Raw genomic sequence first — 21,759 nt, 5'->3', positions numbered from 1 at the left:
TGGATGTCATTTATCTTGACTTCGGTAAAGCATTTGACACTGTCCCACATAAAAGACTGCTAAGTAAAATGAGAAAGCTTGGGCTCGGGGAAAATGTGTGTAGATGGGTAGGTAGCTGGCTTAGTGGTAGAAAACAAAGAGTGGTTATTAATGGTGCATACTCAGATTGGGCCAGGGTTACTAGTGGGGTGCCACAGGGGTCTGTATTGGGCCCCCTACTATTTAATATATTTATTAATGATCTGGTGGATGGTTTACAGAGTAAAATATCAGTATTTGCAGATGATACAAAACTATGTAAGGTAGTTAACACAAAGGAGGATAGTTTGCAACTACAGATGGACTTGAGTAAATTGGAGAATTGGGCTGAAAAATGGCAAATGAGGTTTAACACAGATAAGTGTAAGGTTATGCACATGGGAAGGAGAAACAGATGCTACGATTACTTACTAAATGGGAAACTGCTGGGGAAATCAGACATGGAAAAAGACTTAGGCATCTTAGTGAATAAGAATCTAAATTGGAGTGCCCAGTGTCAGGCAGCAGCCACCAAAGCAAATAGGGTGATGGGATGCATTAGAAGAGGTCTGGGGGCACGAGATGAAAACATCATTCTCCCTCTGTACAAATCACTAGTCAGACCACACTTGGAGTATTGTGTGCAATTTTGGGCGCCGGTGCTGAAGAAAGACATTACTGAACTTGAAAGGGTTCAGAGGCGGGCTACTAAAATAATAAATGGAATGGGTGCATTACAATACACGGAAAGGTTATCAAAATTAGGTCTATTTACTCTAGAAAAGAGAAGACTTAGGGGAGACCTAATAAATATGTACAAATATATCAGAGGGCCATATAGAGATCTCTCCCATGATCTGTTTGTACCAAGGACTATGACAAGAACAAGGGGGCATTCTTTTCGATTGGAGGAAAGAAAATTCCTACATCAGCATAGAAGAGGGTTCTTCACGGTAAGAGCAGTGAGGCTCTGGAACTCTCTTCCTGAGGAAGTGGTGATGGCCAACTCACTGAATGAATTTAAGAGAGGAATGGATGCATTTCTTGTTAGCAAAAGTATAGAAGGTTATAAATAGCATAATCTTACAGGTAGATAGAAGAGCGACCAAGATTATTAGAGGAATGGGTGGGCTGCAATACCAAGACAGGTTATTAAACTTGGGGTTAGTTAGTTAGGAAAAACAAAGGCTTAGGGGGATCTAATCACAATGTATAAATATATGAGGGGACAGTACAGAGACCTTTCCAAAGATCTCTTTACACCTAGGCCTGCGACTGGAACACGGGGGCATCCGCTACGTCTTGAGGAAAGAATGTTTAATCATAATCACAGATGAGGACTCTTTACTGTACGAGCAGTGAGACTATGGAGCTCTCTGCCGTATGATGTTGTATTGAGGGATTCACAAGTAAAATTTAAGCAGAGCCTGATCGCATTAATTGAAAAATATAATATTACCAGTTATGTATATTGGATTTTATGACAGGGTGTTGATCCAGGGAACTAGTCTGATTGCCGTATGTGGAGTCAGGAAGGAATTTTTTTCCCCATTGGAGCTTATTTGACACATTGGGGTTTTTTTGCCTTCCTCTGGATCAACATGTTAGGCTACGGGTTGAACTAGATGGACTTAGAGTCTCCCTTCAACCTTAAAAACTATGAAACTATGAAACCAAAACCCCACTAATAGTCACAGACAAGGAGTAAACGAAAACTAGAACACTGCACTCAAACACAAATGGAGGGACAGTACGTGAACTGGGAAGTAACACAAAAGGGATAGGAAATAATAACATGACTGGAGGACTCATACACCACGCAGAACTGCAACTTGTAGATCACCATAAACAGGATAACCACAGGAACCAAGGAGCAAAGCTATATCCGGCACTCAGCTCCATTATCTAGAACAGGGGACCCAAACTCAGCTGGGTGCATGGGCCGCATATAGAAAAGAAAAAAAAAAATGGAGAGGGGCCGCATTATTGGCAGGACAAAGTGAATATTTTTAGTGATTCCATGGTTTTTTCTATACACCTTTTGGATCACTGTTTTAAACATTTTTTGCTTGTATATTATAACAAGCGTGCACTTTTTTTGTTAAGTTGATATATAAACAAGCATTTTTAAATGGCAGAAAAAAAAATGTCATGCTTTATTATGATTTTTTTTTCACATTTTATCACCTTCTTGTAATATGGTTTTACAATTAGCAGCATCATATAGTAATCTTAGCCAACATCTTGTAGTAATGTGCCCATGCTGCTGTAATGTCCCCATCCGTGTGCCCTGTAGTAAGGTGCCAATCCTTGTGGTATTGTGCCCAGTAGTATTCTGCCCATCCTTGTAGTATGTGCCCAGTAGTATTGTGCCCATCCTTGTGCTTTTTAGTATTGTGCCCATGCCTGTAGTATTGTGCGCATCCTTGTAGTATTGTGCCCATCCTTGTAGTATTGTGCGCATCCTTGTAGTATTGTGCCCATCCTTGTAGTATTGTGCGCATCCTTGTAGTATTGTGCCCATCCTTGTAGTATTGTGCCCATCCTTGTAGTATTGTAGCCCATCCTTGTAGTATTGTAGCCCATCCTTGTAGTATTGTAGCCCATCCTTGTGGTATTTTGCGCATCCCTGTAGTATTGTGCCCATCCCTGTAGTATTGTGCCATCCCTGTAGTACTGTGCCCATCCCTGTAGTACTGTGCCCATCCCTGTAGTACTGTGCCCATCCCTGTAGTATTGTGCCCATCCCTGTAGTATTGTGCTTTGTAGTATTTTGCCCATCCTTGTAGTTTTGTGCCCTATAATATTGTGGCCATCCCTGTAGTATTGTGGCCATCCCTGTAGTATTGTGCCCTGTAATATTCAGCCCGTCCTTGTAGTATTGAGCTCTATAGTATTGTGGCCATCACTGTAGTATTGTGGCCATTCCTGTAGTATTGTGGCCATTCCTGTAGTATTGTGGCCTGTAATATTCTGCCCACCCTTGTAGTATTGTGTTCTGTAGTATTGTGGCCATCCCTGTAGTATTCTGCCCATCATTTAGTAATACGCAAAAAAAAAATTCTCCTCACCTTTCCTCCGTTCCCTGCGTGCCCACCATCAGTATTTGCAGAGTTTTTGATGCCGCTATGTACAATACAAGCAGAGTGGATGGGATTTCTAAAAATCCCATGCACACTGTGCGTGTACGACCAGCAGTGAAAACGGACCTGCGGTGTGGCTTCCAGAGGCCGCAGCATGTGAATTTATGCTTCGGAGTCGGAAGCGTCCTCCCTAGGCAGAACACAGATAGGAGACTGCAGCGACCCGAACCCTGATCGCGGGCACGTACCTTACCTGCTTGTTGCGGCCCGTGACGATCGCAGCTCTATGCGGAGAGTCGGCGCCGGCAGGAACTTTACTGCATTTGAATCCATTTGCGGTGCCGCGCAGAGGAGCTGTGTCTGGACCAATGGCTGCTGCCTGCCAATCAGATGCAAGGAAGTGACATCGCTGTATGACATCACCTCCTTGCATCTGATTGGCAGACAGCAGCAGCAACTGGAATAGAGCTGACAGCTGCTCTACGCGGCACCACAAATGGATTCAAATGCAGTAAAGTCCTGCTGGCGCCGACCCTCAGCATAGAGCCGCGATCGTTACGGGATCTGCGGGCCGCAACAAGCAGCCTCAGGGGCCAAATGCGGCCTGCGTCTTTGAGACCTCTGATCTAGAAGCTTATAAAAGGGCATGACACCTGCCTAAAACTTTTGCTCATGTATCAATGAATTCACTGCACTCGTTTCTTATATAGCAAACGTGAACAAGATTTTATTGAAAACGTGGTAAAGCAAAATATCCAACGGTGCCAATATCCAAGAGATGCCTTGAGGATATGGTATGCAAGCGCAGCAGCGCCGTTGCTATAGAATTCTCGTGACACGAGAATTCTATAGCAACGGCGACCATATCCTCAAGGCACCTCTTTCATTTGCTTCAGTGCCTCAGTGCACATCACTCTTCACTCCACAGTCACCCATCAGACAGCGACTTGACTAAGGGGCACTTTGCACACTACGACATCGCAAGCCGATGGTAGCGATGCCGAGCGCGATAGTACCCGCCCCCGTCAAAGCTGCGATATCTTGTGATAGCTGCTGTAGCGAAAATTATCGCTACGGCAGCTTCACATGCACTCACCTGCCCTGCGACGTTGCTCTGGCCGGCAAACCGCCTCCTTCCTAAGGGGGCGGGTCGTGCGGCGTCACAGCGACATCATACGGCAGGCGGCCAATAGAAGCAGGGGGGCGGAGATGAGCGGGACGTAAACATCCCGCCAACCTCCTTCCTTCCTCATTGCAGCCGGGACACAGGTAGGAGATGTTCCTCGCTCCTGCGGCTTCACACACAGTGATGTATACTGCCGCAGGAACGAGGAACAACATCGTAACATCGGTCCTTCTGAAATTATGGAAATGACCGACGCTGTACCGATCATATGATTTCGACGCTTTTGCGCTCGTTAATCGTAGTAAAAAGGATTCACATACTCCGATGTCGACAGCGACGCCGAATGTGCGTCACTTTCGATTTGACCCCACCGATATCGCACCTGCAATGTCGTAGTGTGCAAAGTACCCCTAAGACCCGATGCGTCGAAACGTCGTTGAATGTTTTGCTTTACCACGTTTTCAATAAAATCTTGTTCACGTTTGCTATATAAGAAACGAGTGCAGTGAATTCATTGATGCATGACTTTAGGGTATTGCCCTTCTTTTCACTTGCACCATTATCAATTTAGCGCAGACCATTTATTTATTATTAAAACTTTTGCTCAGCACTATTCACCTCTTTAGTACATTTTTAGGAAATTACTAATCTTTATGATAATCTGACATTTCATATCTGCAATTTATGATAATCTGTGAGATTCTTTGTGGCTCAGCAGCAGTAAATTTAGGAATTTTACTAGACTGATTAAAAAAAATTATTTAATTGCTGCTCATATTACGTTTGTGATATATAGTTTTATGTAATGTTCCATAAACGTTTGATAAGATTAGGGAAACATCTGGAAAGCATAATGGAGACAGAACGGACGCCTGCACCCGCACCCTCAGTCACATGCTGCTGCATCACACATCCATTCATGTGCACGGCTTTATTTTTAGAATGATGTGCCGCATCTTTCATACCATTTCCTGCAATCATAGGGAAAGTGGAACAAATCACAAGACCTGACGAAAGAAGACTGTGCACGGATGCCTCTATGTCTGGCCCAGACACAATAATTGTGGACGTTGACCGGAAGGTCATCCGGTCCAGGACCATCGGCACCGGGGACCAACGGGCATCGGGACCAACGGGCACCGGGGCTGTGGCCACACTGTCTTTTATCTCGCTTTTATACATGTTTACAAAGCTATAAAACAATTACAGTAATATACCGCCAGTAGCTAAAAATACCAATTTATAAATATACACACCAGACTATACTGTACAACTAGCCCAGGAAGAAGGAGAAGTCTCAGCTGTTTTATGGCCTCCATACAATGCAGCATTCTCTGTATCTATACCTCCTCCCTGGTGGAGAGCTGACACTCTATATTAGGGGTCTCAGACTCCGCTGCGTATATGGGCTGCACACAGAAAAATTGAATATAGGGGGAGGGGGTGCATTCTTTGTAAGACAAAATTACATTTTTAGTGATACCCTATATTTTTCTCTATACATTTTTTTTTTTTTAACATTTTTCGCTTGTTCCATTTTTGGCTTTAAATGACATTCATCAAATGGGTTATAGTACAGTTTCAAAGCTTGGGTCCTTACATATGTGGCGATAACAAACATGCGCTTTTTTTATTTACTTTAGTTTATGAATAAAACAGCATTTTAGTGGCAAAATAATTTTTATGCTTTAGATTTTTTTTTTTTTTTTACAATTTTACTCCCAGTTGGCCACATATAGTAATATTGTCTTACAATTAGCACCATATAGTAATTCTGGCCAACATCTTGTAGTAATGTCTCCATCCTAGTCCCCTTCTTGTAGTAATGTACCTATTCTAGTCCCCTTCTTGCAGTAATGTCCCCATCCTAGTCCCCTTCTTGTAGTAATGTCCCCATCCTAGTCCCCTTCTTGCAGTAATGTCCCCATCTCAGTTTCCTTCTAGCAGTAATGTCCCCATCCTGGTCCCCTTCTTACAGTAATGTCCCCATCTTGTAGTAATGTCCCCATCCTAGTCCCCTTCTTGCAGTAATGTCCCCATCCTAGTCCCCTTCTTGTAGTAATTTCCCCATCCTAGTCCCCTTCTTGCAGTAATTTCCCCCTCCTATCCCCTTCTTGCAGTAATTTCCCCATCCTAGTCCCCTTCTTGTAGTAATTTCCCCCTCCTAGTCCCCTTCTTGCAGTAATTTCCCCATCCTAGTCCCCTTCTTGCAGTAATGTCCCCATCCTAGTTCCCTTCTTGTAGTAATGTCCCCATCTTAGTCCCCTTCTTGCAGTAATGTCCCCATCCTAGTCCCCTTCTTGCAGTAATGTCCCCATCCTAGTTCCCTTCTTGTAGTAATGTCCCTATCCTAGTCACCTTCTTGTAGTAATGTCCCCATCCTAGTCCCCTTCTTGTAGTAATGTCCCTATCCTAGTCACCTTCTTGTAGTAATGTCCCCATCCTAGTCCCCTTCTTGTAGTAATTTCCCCATCCTAGTCCCCTTCTTATAGTTATTTCCCCATCCTAGTCCCCTTCTTGTGGTAATGTCCCCATCCTAGTCCCCTTCTTGTAGTAATTTCCCCAGCCTAGTCCCCTTCTTGTGGTAATATCCCCATCCTAGTCCCCTTCTTGTGGTAATGTCCCCATCCTAGTCCCCTTCTTGTAGGTAGTAATATCCCCATCCTAGTCCCCTTCTTGTAGTAATGTCCCCATCCTAGTCCCCTTCTTGCAGTAATTTCCCCATCCTAGTCCCCTTCTTGTGGTAATGTCCCCATCCTAGTCCCCTTCTTGTAGTAATGTTCCCATCCTAGTCCCCTTCTTGTAGTAATGTACCTATACTAGTCCCCTTCTTGCAGTAATGTACCTATCCTAGTCCCCTTCTTGCAGTAATGTCCCCATCCTAGTCCCAATGACAATGAAGCAGAGATGCTGGATAGTCCCCAGACCTCAACCAAATCAAACACTTGCGGGTAGAGATTAAGAAATCTGTATACATCCCTAAGTGTCCACTATGCACCAACATTGGGAACATGTAGAAGAGACCTGGGATCAGATTTTGGTCGAGACATGCTTGAATATGATCAGTAGCATGCCCAGGGTTGAAAGCCAAAAGCTTATTTTTCAAATAATTAAAATGTAGATTTTAAAGGAGCAAAACAGTAACAATGCAGTGACATGACAAAAATCTGCATAACTAGTCATATGCTAAATATTTTAAAGTCAAATTTATGTAAGAGATAGCCAAGATGATTGTCTATAAAATGAATGTAGTCTCATGCACAAAGCTGTAGTATGCGATGAGATATGGATTATGAAAGTCAAAAGCTCAAAACATTGTTACCCTTTTGCTTGTCACTGTATGAATACACAGGACTTGTTGTCATTTTGTCTGCCTGTGTAAAAGGAACGTTTGCTATAAAATGTGCAGTGTACATATGACACTATAGGAATTCAGAGCCTCGCACATTACACATCATACAGTCTCGTCCCCATCGGACAGCTCACAGCCTTGTAAGCCATCGCTATGAAAGAAGCCATAGTTCCGCTGTGTATCTGTAAGGTAGAAATAAACTCCCTTTGATTCAGAGCCGCTCTCGTGCAGCTCTGACGTTGGAGTGTGGGAATGAAATAGCTGCAGTGACCTACAAATGTTCACCTCCCTCATAAACTGGAGCAGAGCTGCAGGCGAAACAGCAGCCGGGAGATTTGCATGAACGTTGCCTGGTCTCATTTTAGCTCTCAATTATATAAGTCTGTGCTCTACCCTAAGCAAAGTTCAGATCCCCTGTCAGGTGAAAAATGGAGTCAATCCCGAAAGACGGAGGAGGATTGAGAAACGATTCTTGATCCTCCTCCATCCCTCAGGCCTGTCAGCTCACCGATTGTGCTAAGCTCCACCATTCTAATTGGAGATTTCATGCCGGATCACAAAATAGTATTTTCCAGAATTAGAGGAAAGTAGCATTAATGGTTGATGGCGTGGTTAGGACCGTGGCCATATATAATGGTAAGAGACAGAATTTGCACAATGTACACTTGCCATATACCTACTACCTTAGTTGGACCTGTATAAAGGCGGTATACTAGATCTTGCCAACCTCCTATCTGCCGGCATCCTGGATGGCCCTTCTAATTACTAGGCCCTGCCACATCATGACTATCATTACGTCAATCGCACCGTAATGTCATGACGTTGTTGTGTCTGCTAATCTGAAGATGGGGCCAAGGATGGTGATAGGTGTTGGAAGTACCCAGTGCACAGCGAAAGGGAAGGGAAACCCTGGGTCTAGGGAAAGAGAAGATGGTGACCCCTAACAAAACCTACTGTTGGTACCTCACCAGCCTGGATAGGTTTCGCACCTATGCGCCGCAAGGATACCTGACCCTAGGTATCCCTAGTGCTGAGCCCTAAATAGGGAATGGCTGGATGAACTCTTCGTCAAACCCACTAAAACTATAAAAGACACAAGAGGGACAAGCATGAACTACTCATCATTAGTTGACTTAGGAAGAAGTTCAGCAGAGTTTTCAGAAACGGTGCCACAGAAGAGTACAAACCACCTGTTTGCAACCTCGGCTGGAAAGAACTGAAAATATCACCAGCACAGTCCAAAGGAAGGAAGGTGTATTTAAACACCAAGGGAATACTCAACAGCAACTGGGAGGAAGTCGAGCTCCAGCTGGGTCCAAAAGAAGGAGATGAATCCAGCAGAAAAGCTACCTATACCAATGAATACTGACAGCAGGAACAATGGAAAGTTAGGAACCATTCTGTGAACCCAAAAGCTGTGACCTTCTATAAACTCTATACAACTTTGGTATTTGGGGAATCATGTTGACAAGTAATTTCTCACTCACAATGGACATGAATGGCGCAAAAATGAAACCTAAAAACAAAAAATGTACTTTTTTTACTATTTCACACCCAATGTAATTTTATTTCCTGTTTTTTTTAGTATATTGTGAACAGTCAGTCAAAACTCCAACTCGATTCGCAAAAAAACGAATTATGGCTCTTTAAAGAAGGGAGGGAACTAACGAAAAAGCAAAGGCAAAAATTGGGATAAGGAGTCACAATGATCTGGATGTTAGACATGGAACTTGGCCCATGACTTCCGGGCAGTGCCGTAGTGTCACCATCCTACCATCCATCCTACCATCCACAGGCTCTGGACCATCCCGGCCTTACATCTATGTAAATCAGACGAGGGATGGAAAGAAGAGTCACTCGTGTTAACAGCAATTATTCTTCCGTCATTATAAAAAAGGCATATTTCTCAGGCCATGGATCCGGATGCTCCGGCACGCAGCTATAAAGCATGTTTATGGTGGCCACAGATGACAAGATCATCAGAGCCGTCCTCATGCTTTAGATTAAGCACCAAATAAATTGATGCTGAGGGGAACTTAGCGTGGAAAGATTCATTCTCATGCACCATGTAATCAGTCACTAGATCAATAGCTATGCACAGGTCATTATTCCTGCGGGGGATAAAGGTCACCGCTTTCATTGCCCTCTGTTTATTAACCCCTGGAGACAAAGGTCAGAATTAACAACCAACACAGAGCTTGTGTGTTTGGTGTAAAAAGTAATAGCCAACCTTAAAAGACAAATATATCGGACCGACCGGGCACGTTCTGCAGGCTCCACGAAAACACCAAGATCAACTTGAGTTGTCCTCGTATTTTTCCAGTGGTGGCCAAAGTTTGGTGATAACTGTTCTAGTGGCTGTGTACCTCACCCATCGTTAACCAATTCCCTACCATACACATACAGGAAAGGGGCAAGGGAATAAGACATCCACTGATGTCTCTGAAGGACGCTTATCTGCAGTTAAAGACTGGACATATTATAAACTGCCCGTAGATTGGACATATATGCACCTTCTTTCTCAGACATTTGCTGTCATGGAAATGTCCGTATATCTCCTCAACATCCCCCCTAAATACCACGCAACGAGTTTATGGGTGTGGCAGACTTTTCTTTACAAAGGTTGTCCAGGACTGGACCACTGATGATCTCTCTGAAGGTCACTTATCTACTGTTAAAGATCGGACATGTCTGCACCTTCTTTCTCAGAAATTTGCTGTCAAGGAAATGTCCGTATATCTCCTCCACATCCTCCATACATACCACACAACGAGTTTATGGGTGTGGCAGACTTTTCTTTACAAAGGTTGTCCAGGACTGGACCACTGATGATCCTTCTGAAGGTCGCTTATCTACTGTTAAAGATCGGACATGTCTGCACCTTCTTTCTCAGACATTTGCTGTCACGGAAATGTCTGTATATCTCCTCCACATCCTCCCTATATACCACTCAACGAGTCTATGGTTTTGGCGGACTTTTCTTTAGGCCTCTGCCACACTTACGTGACAAAACGTAATGTTTTTGTCACGTACGTGTTAAAAGGGGTGGTTTGTTCCCCATGTACCGTTTTTGTGGCACGTACGTGTTCTCCGTGTGTTATACGTTATAACACACTGAGAACGGAAAGTCCCGCCTACCTGCATCACCCGGCGATGTCTGTGGTGCTGAATGGCAGCGTCCGGCCAAAGCCACGCCCCGCTGACGCTGCTTCCCGCCCCCAGTGAAGGAGAAGCGTTGTTCAAATTAACTGGTGGATGGATGCAGGGGACAGCCGTGGCAGAGACTGCAAGGTATGGTGGAGGAGAGTATGTGTTTTTATTATTTTTACACTGACACGTGTCTTTCTCCGGCACTTGTCACACAGGCCCACATCCACACTACATCCATGCGACACCCGTGCTGCCGGAGCAACACGGACATGTCAGCGGTTTTAAAAAACGGACACACGTAAGTACGGAACGGACACACGTTCCGTTCCTGAATGCTTACGTGTCCCCAAAACAATAACAATACATAGGACCACGTGGGCCCGTGTCTCCGGTACGTGAAAAAAAAAGGCACACATACTGGAGGCACGGATGTGTGTCCAAGGCCTTACAGAGATTCTCCAGGACTGGAGCATTGATGACCTATCTTTAAGAAACTGGTTGGGTCCAACACCCATCACCAATCAACCGAAATCAACACCAGCTACAGCTGGAACTAAGAACGTATGGGGAGGAAATCTGCAGCTCCATACATTTCCATGTGCCCGCGGCCGAGGGCTGGACCTTCACTTGATAATGTGCACTATTTCCAATACCACACTTTATCTCACATTTGCTCCAATAATAAAGTGCAGCATTTGGCAGTGGCCACGAAGTGATCTATGGAGCTGCTGTGCTCCGCAACATAGATCGCTTATATCCAGCCACGCCAGATTTCAGATAATCGATGGGTGTGCAGGGTGTCTGTCTCATATTAATAACCTACTCTAAGGAAAGTTCAGTCCCGGATAGCCCCTTCATTCTTTGACAATTATCAGTTCACATTTCCTCTATTAATATGCAAGTTTTCAGATCCCTTTGCCCCAACAGATAAAAAAAACAAACCATTTTCGAAAGAATAATCTTTTCATTGACATAAAAAATAGGGTTGATTAGAAACCAAGCCCCAACAGGCTTAAAGTAGTGGTCCGAAGTAATTTTCCTTCTAAATTCCTATCTCAACTATTTTCTAATATACTTATATTAAAAATTCCCTACAATTCCCGAACTACACTATCGAATTGCTTTTCTATTTTTTTTCCCTACTTCCTGTCTGATGACGATTCCTTTGAGAATCCCAGTGCAGTGCGTGCTGGGATGCTCAAACGAAGCGTCATCAGTGAAGCTCATTTCAGGGGCTGGGCTAGTCTTTGAGTGCTGTGCACAATAATGGCACGCTCTCTGATGCCAGCTCAGATCATCAGTAACAAGCCGGCAGGAGAACGCATTGTCAGAATACCCGGAGTGCAGAAAAAAACGCCGCACCCACTGGTCTTTGCATGCTGGGTTTTCTGACAATGTGCTCACCTGCTGGCTCATTACTGCTAATCTGAGCTGGCAACAGAGAGCGCGCAGTCATTGATTGTGGACATCACACAGTGCACAGGGACTAGTCCAGCCCCTGAAACAAGTGTCACTGATGAGGTTTTGTTTCAGGGAGGGGGAGGCGGCTGTGGCAGTGACTGCAGCCTCTGCCTCCTGCTGGCATTTTGTTTGAGAATCCCAGTGCATGCTGGGATAATCAAACAAAGCGTCATCAGAAGGGAATGAATTAAAAAAAAAAAAAAGATAATTAGTTTAGTTAGGAAAAAGTAGGGAATTTTCATATCAAGTATATTAGAAAATAGTTTCGCTTATGGCATTAATAGAAAAGGTGCTAGAAGAAAAATTACTTTGTACCACCCTTTTAAGATTGATAGTAAATCCTGCAAAAATGTGGGGAATGGTATTAAAAAATAAATAAATGAATTTAAATTTTGAGGGAACTTAATTCATTGGGATCTACCATTAATCTGATGGAATAGATTGAACTAACACACAATGAGGGAGATACACTAGTACTAAAGGGGGCTTTACACGCTACGATATCGCTAGCAATTTCTAGCGATATCGAGCGCGAAAGCACCCGCCCCTGTCGTGCATGCGATTGTTTGTGATCGCTGCCGTAGCGAACATTATCGCTACGGCAGCGTCACACGCACATACACCTGGTCGGTGTCATCGCTGTGACTGCCGAATAATCCCTCCCTCAAGGGGGAGGGATGTTCGGCATCACAGCGACGGCACCGCGACGTCACTAAGCGGCCGGCCAATCAAAGCGGAGGGGCGGAGCTGAACGTGATGTAAACCTCCCGTCCACCTCTTCCTTCCGCATTGTGGCCGGTGGCAGGTAAGGAGACGTTCCTCGCTCCTGCGGTGTCACACACAGCGATGTGTGCTGCCGCAGGAGCGACGAAGCACATCGAAAAAACAACCCTTACCGATTTTTGAGTTTGGGACGACCTCTCCATGGTGAACGATTTTCACCATTTTTGAGGTCGCTGGTAAGTGTCACACGCTGAGATATCGTTAATGACGCCGGATGTGCGTCACTAACAATGTGACCCCGACGATAAAACATTAACAATATCGTAGCGTGTAAAGCCCCCTTTAGACTTGATTCCAAATTGACAATGTCCCCGTAATATAGTGCACGCTACTAAATAGCAGATTGTACTTGGTGCAACTAAAAAAATGCTATTATCATTTGATGAGAAAAGAGTATTGATTGTTTTCTATTTTTTCAGCTCTGCTACATACAGTTTGACACTACATCCGGCATACAGAGTGTAACTAGACAGGATGATGTGTTTGCTGAGCAAATATTTAATCACGCAACTAAATTATTTACCATTCAGCATGAGCAGACTGTCTGTTCCTGGATGGGGGTAGTTCAAGCGACCTGGAGAAAAAGAGAGAAGAAAAAGGAGTTATGTAATATGAAGTACGCAGGCAAAAATAAGAGAGGGGGGTGAGTAACGCACAACGTTCCACCTCTGCAGCGGATCCAATAGGACAGGAGTCTCCTCGCTGGCTGCCTGCGATCCAGCAATGTGCTGACCTCCGGAGATGTGTCCCCTGCCTCTGTGCCCCCGCTATACCCCCAGCAGCAGGCAGCCCTCTCATGTAACCAATAAACCAACAGCCAGGAACATCATCCACACAGAACAATCATTTCTTCATGTTGTGACATTATAAACATTCCCAGAACAGTCTCTTGTGTCTTCCTGTCCTAAAGAGAACATTTCTGGCACCGGCCTGCACTGCAGAAAGCCCTATACATGGTGAATGGCTGTGGCAGGGCCGGCTCCAGGTTTTTGTGGGCCCCGGGCGGAAGAGTCCCAGTGGGCCCCATCTACACGCAGACACACATACGTACACATACATATACATATTTAACGACAAACTCACAAAAATACGTATAGAACTGACACATCTATACAGTCATATACACTGACATACATAGATACACATCATACATGCATACAGACACACACAGCTCTGCTGGATACATACATACAGACACAGCGCTGCTACATACATACACACATAGCTCTGCCACATACATACACACATAGCTCTGCTATATACATGCACACATAGCTCTGCTATATACATACACACATAGCTCTGCTATATACATGCACACATAGCTCTGCCACATACATACACACATAGCTCTGCTATATACATGCACACATAGCTCTGCTATATACATACACACCTAGCTCTGCTATATACATACACACCTAGCTCTGCTATATACATACACACATAGCTCTGCTATATACATACACACATAGCTCTGCCACATACATACACACATAGCTCTGCTATATACATGCACACATAGCTCTGCTATATACATACACACATAGCTCTGCTATATACATGCACACATAGCTCTGCCACATACATAGCTCTGCTATATACATACACACATAGCTCTGCTACATACACACATAGCTCTGCTATATACATACACACCTAGCTCTGCTACATACATACACACATAGCTCTGCTATATACATACACACATAGCTCTGCTACATACACACATAGCTCTGCTATATACATACACACCTAGCTCTGCTATATACATACACACATAGCTCTGCTATATACATGCACACATAGCTCTGCTATATACATACACACATAGCTCTGCTATATACATACACACATAGCTCTGCTATATACATGCACACATAGCTCTGCTATATACATGCACACATAGCTCTGCTATATACATGCACACATAGCTCTGCTATATACATGCACACATAGCTCTGCTATATACATACACACAGCGCTGCTATATACATACACACCTAGCTCTGCTATATACATACACACAGCGCTGCTATATACATACACACATAGCTCTGCTATATACATACACACATAGCTCTGCTATATACATACACACCTAGCTCTGCTATATACATACACACATAGCTCTGCTATATACATACACACCTAGCTCTGCTATATACATACACACATAACTCTGCTATATACATACACACCTAGCTCTGCTATATACATACACACCTAGCTCTGCTATATACATACACACCTAGCTCTGCTATATACATACACACCTAGCTCTGCTATATACATACACACCTAGCTCTGCTATATACATACACACCTAGCTCTGCTATATACATACACACATAGCTCTGCTATATACATACACACCTAGCTCTGCTATATACATACACACATAGCTCTGCTATATACATACACACCTAGCTCTGCTATATACATACACACATAGCTCTGCTATATACATACACACCTAGCTCTGCTATATACATACACACCTAGCTCTGCTATATACATACACACATAGCTCTGCTATATACATACACACCTAGCTCTGCTATATACATACACACATTGCTCTGCTATATACATACACACCTAGCTCTGCTATATACATACACACATAGCTCTGCTACATACATACACACCTAGCTCTGCTACATACATACACACCTAGCTCTGCTACATACATACACACCTAGCTCTGCTATATACATACACACATAGCTCTGCTATATACATACACACCTAGCTCTGCTATATACATATACACATAGCTCTGCTATATACATACACACATAGCTCTGCTATATACATACACACCTAGCTCTGCTATATACATACACACATAGCTCTGCTATATACATACACACCTAGCTCTGCTATATACATACACACCTAGCTCTGCTATATACATACACACATTGCTCTGCTATATACATACACACCTAGCTCTGCTATATACATGCACACATTGCTCTGCTATATACATACACACCTAGCTCTGCTATATACATACACACCTAGCTCTGCTATATACATACACACCTAGCTCTGCTATATACATGCACACATTGCTCTGCTATATACATACACACATAGCTCTGCTATATACATACACACATAGCTCTGCTATATACATACACACATAGCTCTGCTATATACATACACACCTAGCTCTGCTATATACATGCACACATTGCTCTGCTATATACATACACACATAGCTCTGCTATATACATACACACCTAGCTCTGCTATATACATACACACCTAGCTCTGCTATATACATACACACAGGGCCGGCTCCAGGTTTTTGTGGGCCCCGGGCGGAAGAGTCCCAGTGGGCCCCATCTACACGCAGACACACATACGTACACATACATATACATATTTAACGACAAACTCACAAAAATACGTATAGAACTGACACATCTATACAGTCATATACACTGACATACATAGATACACATCATACATGCATACAGACAAACACACACAGCTCTGCTGGATACATACATACAGACACAGCGCTGCTACATACATACACACATAGCTCTGCCACATACATACACACATAGCTCTGCTATATACATGCACACATAGCTCTGCTATATACATACACACATAGCTCTGCTATATACATGCACACATAGCTCTGCCACATACATACACACATAGCTCTGCTATATACATGCACACATAGCTCTGCTACATACATAGCTCTGCTATATACATACACACATAGCTCTGCTACATACACACATAGCTCTGCTATATACATACACACCTAGCTCTGCTACATACATACACACATAGCTCTGCTATATACATACACACATAGCTCTGCTACATACACACATAGCTCTGCTATATACATACACACCTAGCTCTGCTATATACATACACACATAGCTCTGCTATATACATGCACACATAGCTCTGCTATATACATACACACATAGCTCTGCTATATACATACACACATAGCTCTGCTATATACATGCACACATAGCTCTGCTATATACATGCACACATAGCTCTGCTATATACATGCACACATAGCTCTGCTATATACATGCACACATAGCTCTGCTATATACATACACACAGCGCTGCTATATACATACACACCTAGCTCTGCTATATACATACACACATAGCTCTGCTATATACATACACACATAGCTCTGCTATATACATACACACCTAGCTCTGCTATATACATACACACATAGCTCTGCTATATACATACACACCTAGCTCTGCTATATACATACACACATAACTCTGCTATATACATACACACCTAGCTCTGCTATATACATACACACCTAGCTCTGCTATATACATACACACCTAGCTCTGCTATATACATACACACCTAGCTCTGCTATATACATACACACCTAGCTCTGCTATATACATACACACCTAGCTCTGCTATATACATACACACATAGCTCTGCTATATACATACACACCTAGCTCTGCTATATACATACACACATAGCTCTGCTATATACATACACACCTAGCTCTGCTATATACATACACACATAGCTCTGCTATATACATACACACCTAGCTCTGCTATATACATACACACCTAGCTCTGCTATATACATACACACATAGCTCTGCTATATACATACACACCTAGCTCTGCTATATACATACACACATTGCTCTGCTATATACATACACACCTAGCTCTGCTATATACATACACACATAGCTCTGCTACATACATACACACCTAGCTCTGCTACATACATACACACCTAGCTCTGCTACATACATACACACCTAGCTCTGCTATATACATACACACATAGCTCTGCTATATACATACACACCTAGCTCTGCTATATACATATACACATAGCTCTGCTATATACATACACACATAGCTCTGCTATATACATACACACCTAGCTCTGCTATATACATACACACATAGCTCTGCTATATACATACACACCTAGCTCTGCTATATACATACACACCTAGCTCTGCTATATACATACACACATTGCTCTGCTATATACATACACACCTAGCTCTGCTATATACATGCACACATTGCTCTGCTATATACATACACACCTAGCTCTGCTATATACATACACACCTAGCTCTGCTATATACATACACACCTAGCTCTGCTATATACATGCACACATTGCTCTGCTATATACATACACACATAGCTCTGCTATATACATACACACATAGCTCTGCTATATACATACACACATAGCTCTGCTATATACATACACACCTAGCTCTGCTATATACATGCACACATTGCTCTGCTATATACATACACACATAGCTCTGCTATATACATACACACCTAGCTCTGCTATATACATACACACCTAGCTCTGCTATATACATACACACATTGCTCTGCTATATACATACACACCTAGCTCTGCTATATACATGCACACATAGCTCTGCTATATACATACACACCTAGCTCTGCTACATACAGACAGAGACAGACACGCGCGGCTCCGGGGGGGGGCATAAATCGGGGTTGGGGAGGGCACATACCGCTCAGGTCACGGTGGAGAGGGGGCCCACACAGCGCCGGAGGGACACGCTGTGCTGGGGGTCGCTGGCTGGCACTGCAACTCTCATCTGTGGGACTGAGCAGGATGCCGGTCTGTAGCTCCGCCCACAGATGAAGTTCAAACCAGGAAGTCTGCGCGCCTTAAAGAGACGGCGCCGCAGATTCCTGCCGAGGAACTCGGCCCGGGGACCGCAGAACTAAGGAGAGTGGGCCCCGGCCAAGGTGCACCAGAGCTGACGAGGCCGAGTGGGCCCCCCCCGGCTCTCCAGGGCCCCGGCATTTGCCCGGGTATGCCGGGTGCTGACGCCGGCCCTGCATACACACATTGCTCTGCTATATACATACACACCTAGCTCTGCTATATACATGCACACATAGCTCTGCTATATACATACACACCTAGCTCTGCTACATACAGACAGAGACAGACACGCGCGGCTCCGGGGGGGGGCATAAATCGGGGTTGGGGAGGGCACATACCGCTCAGGTCACGGTGGAGAGGGGGCCCACACAGCGCCGGAGGGACACGCTGTGCTGGGGGTCGCTGGCTGGCACTGCAACTCTCATCTGTGGGACTGAGCAGGATGCCGGTCTGTAGCTCCGCCCACAGATGAAGTTCAAACCAGGAAGTCTGCGCGCCTTAAAGAGACGGCGCCGCAGATTCCTGCCGAGGAACTCGGCCCGGGGACCGCAGAACTAAGGAGAGTGGGCCCCGGCCAAGGTGCACCAGAGCTGACGAGGCCGAGTGGGCCCCCCCGGCTCTCCAGGGCCCCGGCATTTGCCCGGGTATGCCGGGTGCTGACGCCGGCCCTGGGCTGTGGAACGCAAAATTAAAGGGCATGTCCATAAAATAATCATCAATAGATATAAAAGTAAGGCTGCTTTTACACTACGTCTTTTTAACATGCGTCCTGAACGTTTTTTTGCTGCAAAAGCGGATCCTGCTTTTACAGCAAAAAATGCATGCAAACGCATGTGTTACTTTGCAGGATCCGGTCACTGGATGTTTAGGGGCGGGCATTGGAGTCATGTGATCGGGAGTGAGGGGAACTAAACGTGCCAGACTGGGAGCCGGCTTCTTACAACTGCGGAGGTTCGTAACCAAGGTAAACATCGGGTATACTTGCTTGGATACCCGATATTTACTTTGGTTACAAGCGTCTGCAGCTGCTAGGAGCCGGGCTCCCTGCACACGTTACCAACGTAAACATCGGGTAACTAAGATAAGTGGTTACCCGATATTTACCTTGGTTACGAGTGTCCGCAGCTCTCAGGTGGAGGAGAGGGAGGGGGAGAGACAGAGAGAGAGGGAGGAGGAGAGAGGGAGGAGAGAGATAGACTGATCACGGGGCTGGTTTCTGGGCATGCTCAGTAGAGCAAGCAGGATCCTGTCTATCAGCATGCCAGCGTTCACATGCGTTTGCGTGCAGTATAGTCAGGATCCAGCAATTTGCAGTATTTGGACGCAGCTCAAAAACGCTACATGTAGCGTTTTTGAAAGATGTTAAAAAACTGCAAGTCTCTGGATCCTCACTATAACGCACGCAAACGCAAGTGAACGCATGTTAACGCGAGTCCATTGCAAATGCATTGAAATGAAAACGCATTTGCACTGGATCCGTTTTTGCGTTAAAAAAAACGTTCAGGACGCATGTTAAAAAGACGTAGTGTGAAAGCAGCCTAAGCCGTCAATTTATCAAAAGGGTCAATAACGGATGTGGAAATTCCAAATACCTCTCCAATTACATCATACGTTGGCATAGAGTCAGGAGGCCCCCATACAACTCAGATGGTCGGTTGTGCCAGCCAAAATAAGAAATTCAGCAATCACTGTATACAGATGTTAAATATGATTTTTTAAGAACTAGATTTCATAATTATTGGGAAAATGCCCATAAACAGTATTTTTCTTCCATTTTATATATCTACAGAGGTGTAACTGGAAGCTCCTACACCATAATAAATCATTTTTGATGGGCCCCTGTCTAGCATGTGCCATTTAGATTAAAGAGGAACCTCCAGACACCACAGCTCCGGTGAGACTGCCATCCCTACATTCCCTATAGCTGCACCCCTGTACATAATTTACAGGTGAAAAAAATTACCCCATCCCCCCCCATCATCATCAAGGGACCCCAAAGTGCACTGTACCTCTTCAATTTATAGTTGGCAAAGAGCTTTACTACTTCACTACTGTATTTCTAAAGACTCTACTGGTATCATAAAGTACAAATAAAATGCTTCAGAAATGGAGGTCAATTTAAAAGCATATTTATTGTGTCCACATGACACATGTGTAATATATATATGCGTAGGTGTGTGTGTGTATTTAATAATAATATTATAATGTGTGTGTGTGTGTGTGTGTGTGTGTGTGTGAATACACACACTTAAGTTTTTTGTGTATATGTATACATATATATATATATATATATATATATATATATATATATATATATATATATATACATACATACATACATACACATACATATATACACAGACACATACATATATATACACATATATATATACACACACACACAAACACATTGTTACATTTTTACTGGAAATCGTGGTGCTGCTATCATCATCTTGGAGAAGACGTGAGGGCTCTTTACTTAATTGTATACACGGTTTAAAGATGCAGAGGCAACTGAAGATGCCACATTTAGGCTATGAGCTCAAACTGCAGAAATTTTCTGCATGAAATCTGCACCTTCTGGCAGAAAAGCGCACCATGCTTTTTTGGTGCATTTTTTTTTTTTTTGCCATGTGTTTTTTTTTAAATGAAGTCAATAGGTAGAAGGGTTAAAAAATACCCCAACAATTGACATGCTGCAGATTATTTCCGCAACAAAATGTGCGCCAAATCTGCAAGGAGGGGGAAAAAAAAAAAGCAACGTGCGGACAGCCCTTCAGAAATCTCAGACTTTGCTGGCTTCAGGATAGGCAAGCAGATTAAAGCCCGCTTTACACGCTACAAGATATCTTACGATGTGTCGGCGGGGTCACGTCGTGACGCACATCCGGCATCGTAAGGTATGTTGTAGTGTGTGACAGCGACGTGCAATTGCGATTGAACGAAAAACCGTTCATCGCATGCATGTCGTTCATTCCTGACGAATTGAACGTCAGATTGTTCATCATACCCGAGGTAGCGCACATCGCAGTGCGTGACACCCCGGGAACGATGAAC

At 43.9% G+C, this 21,759-nt stretch overlaps 1 protein-coding gene across 5 annotated transcripts in view; it reads right to left on the bottom strand.

Annotated features, from left to right (window-relative positions):
* Positions 1–21,759, bottom strand: part of CPEB2 (cytoplasmic polyadenylation element binding protein 2) — a 156,267-nt gene that overhangs the window by 53,901 nt on the left and 80,607 nt on the right. For 4 of the 5 annotated variants that reach the window (XM_075346894.1, XM_075346896.1, XM_075346895.1 and 1 more), the window contains exon 4: positions 13,497–13,547. In XM_075346894.1, coding sequence (XP_075203009.1) covers positions 13,497–13,547 — 51 coding nt within the window. Of the gene's footprint in view, positions 1–13,496; positions 13,548–13,639; positions 13,697–21,759 lie in introns of those variants that run through there. The other variant, XM_075346898.1, reaches the window with a different exon arrangement.

Source organism: Anomaloglossus baeobatrachus, chromosome 1, assembly GCF_048569485.1.
Source record: "Anomaloglossus baeobatrachus isolate aAnoBae1 chromosome 1, aAnoBae1.hap1, whole genome shotgun sequence".
Lineage (NCBI taxonomy): Eukaryota > Metazoa > Chordata > Amphibia > Anura > Aromobatidae > Anomaloglossus > Anomaloglossus baeobatrachus.
This window is presented reverse-complemented; position numbering and strand designations above follow the sequence as displayed.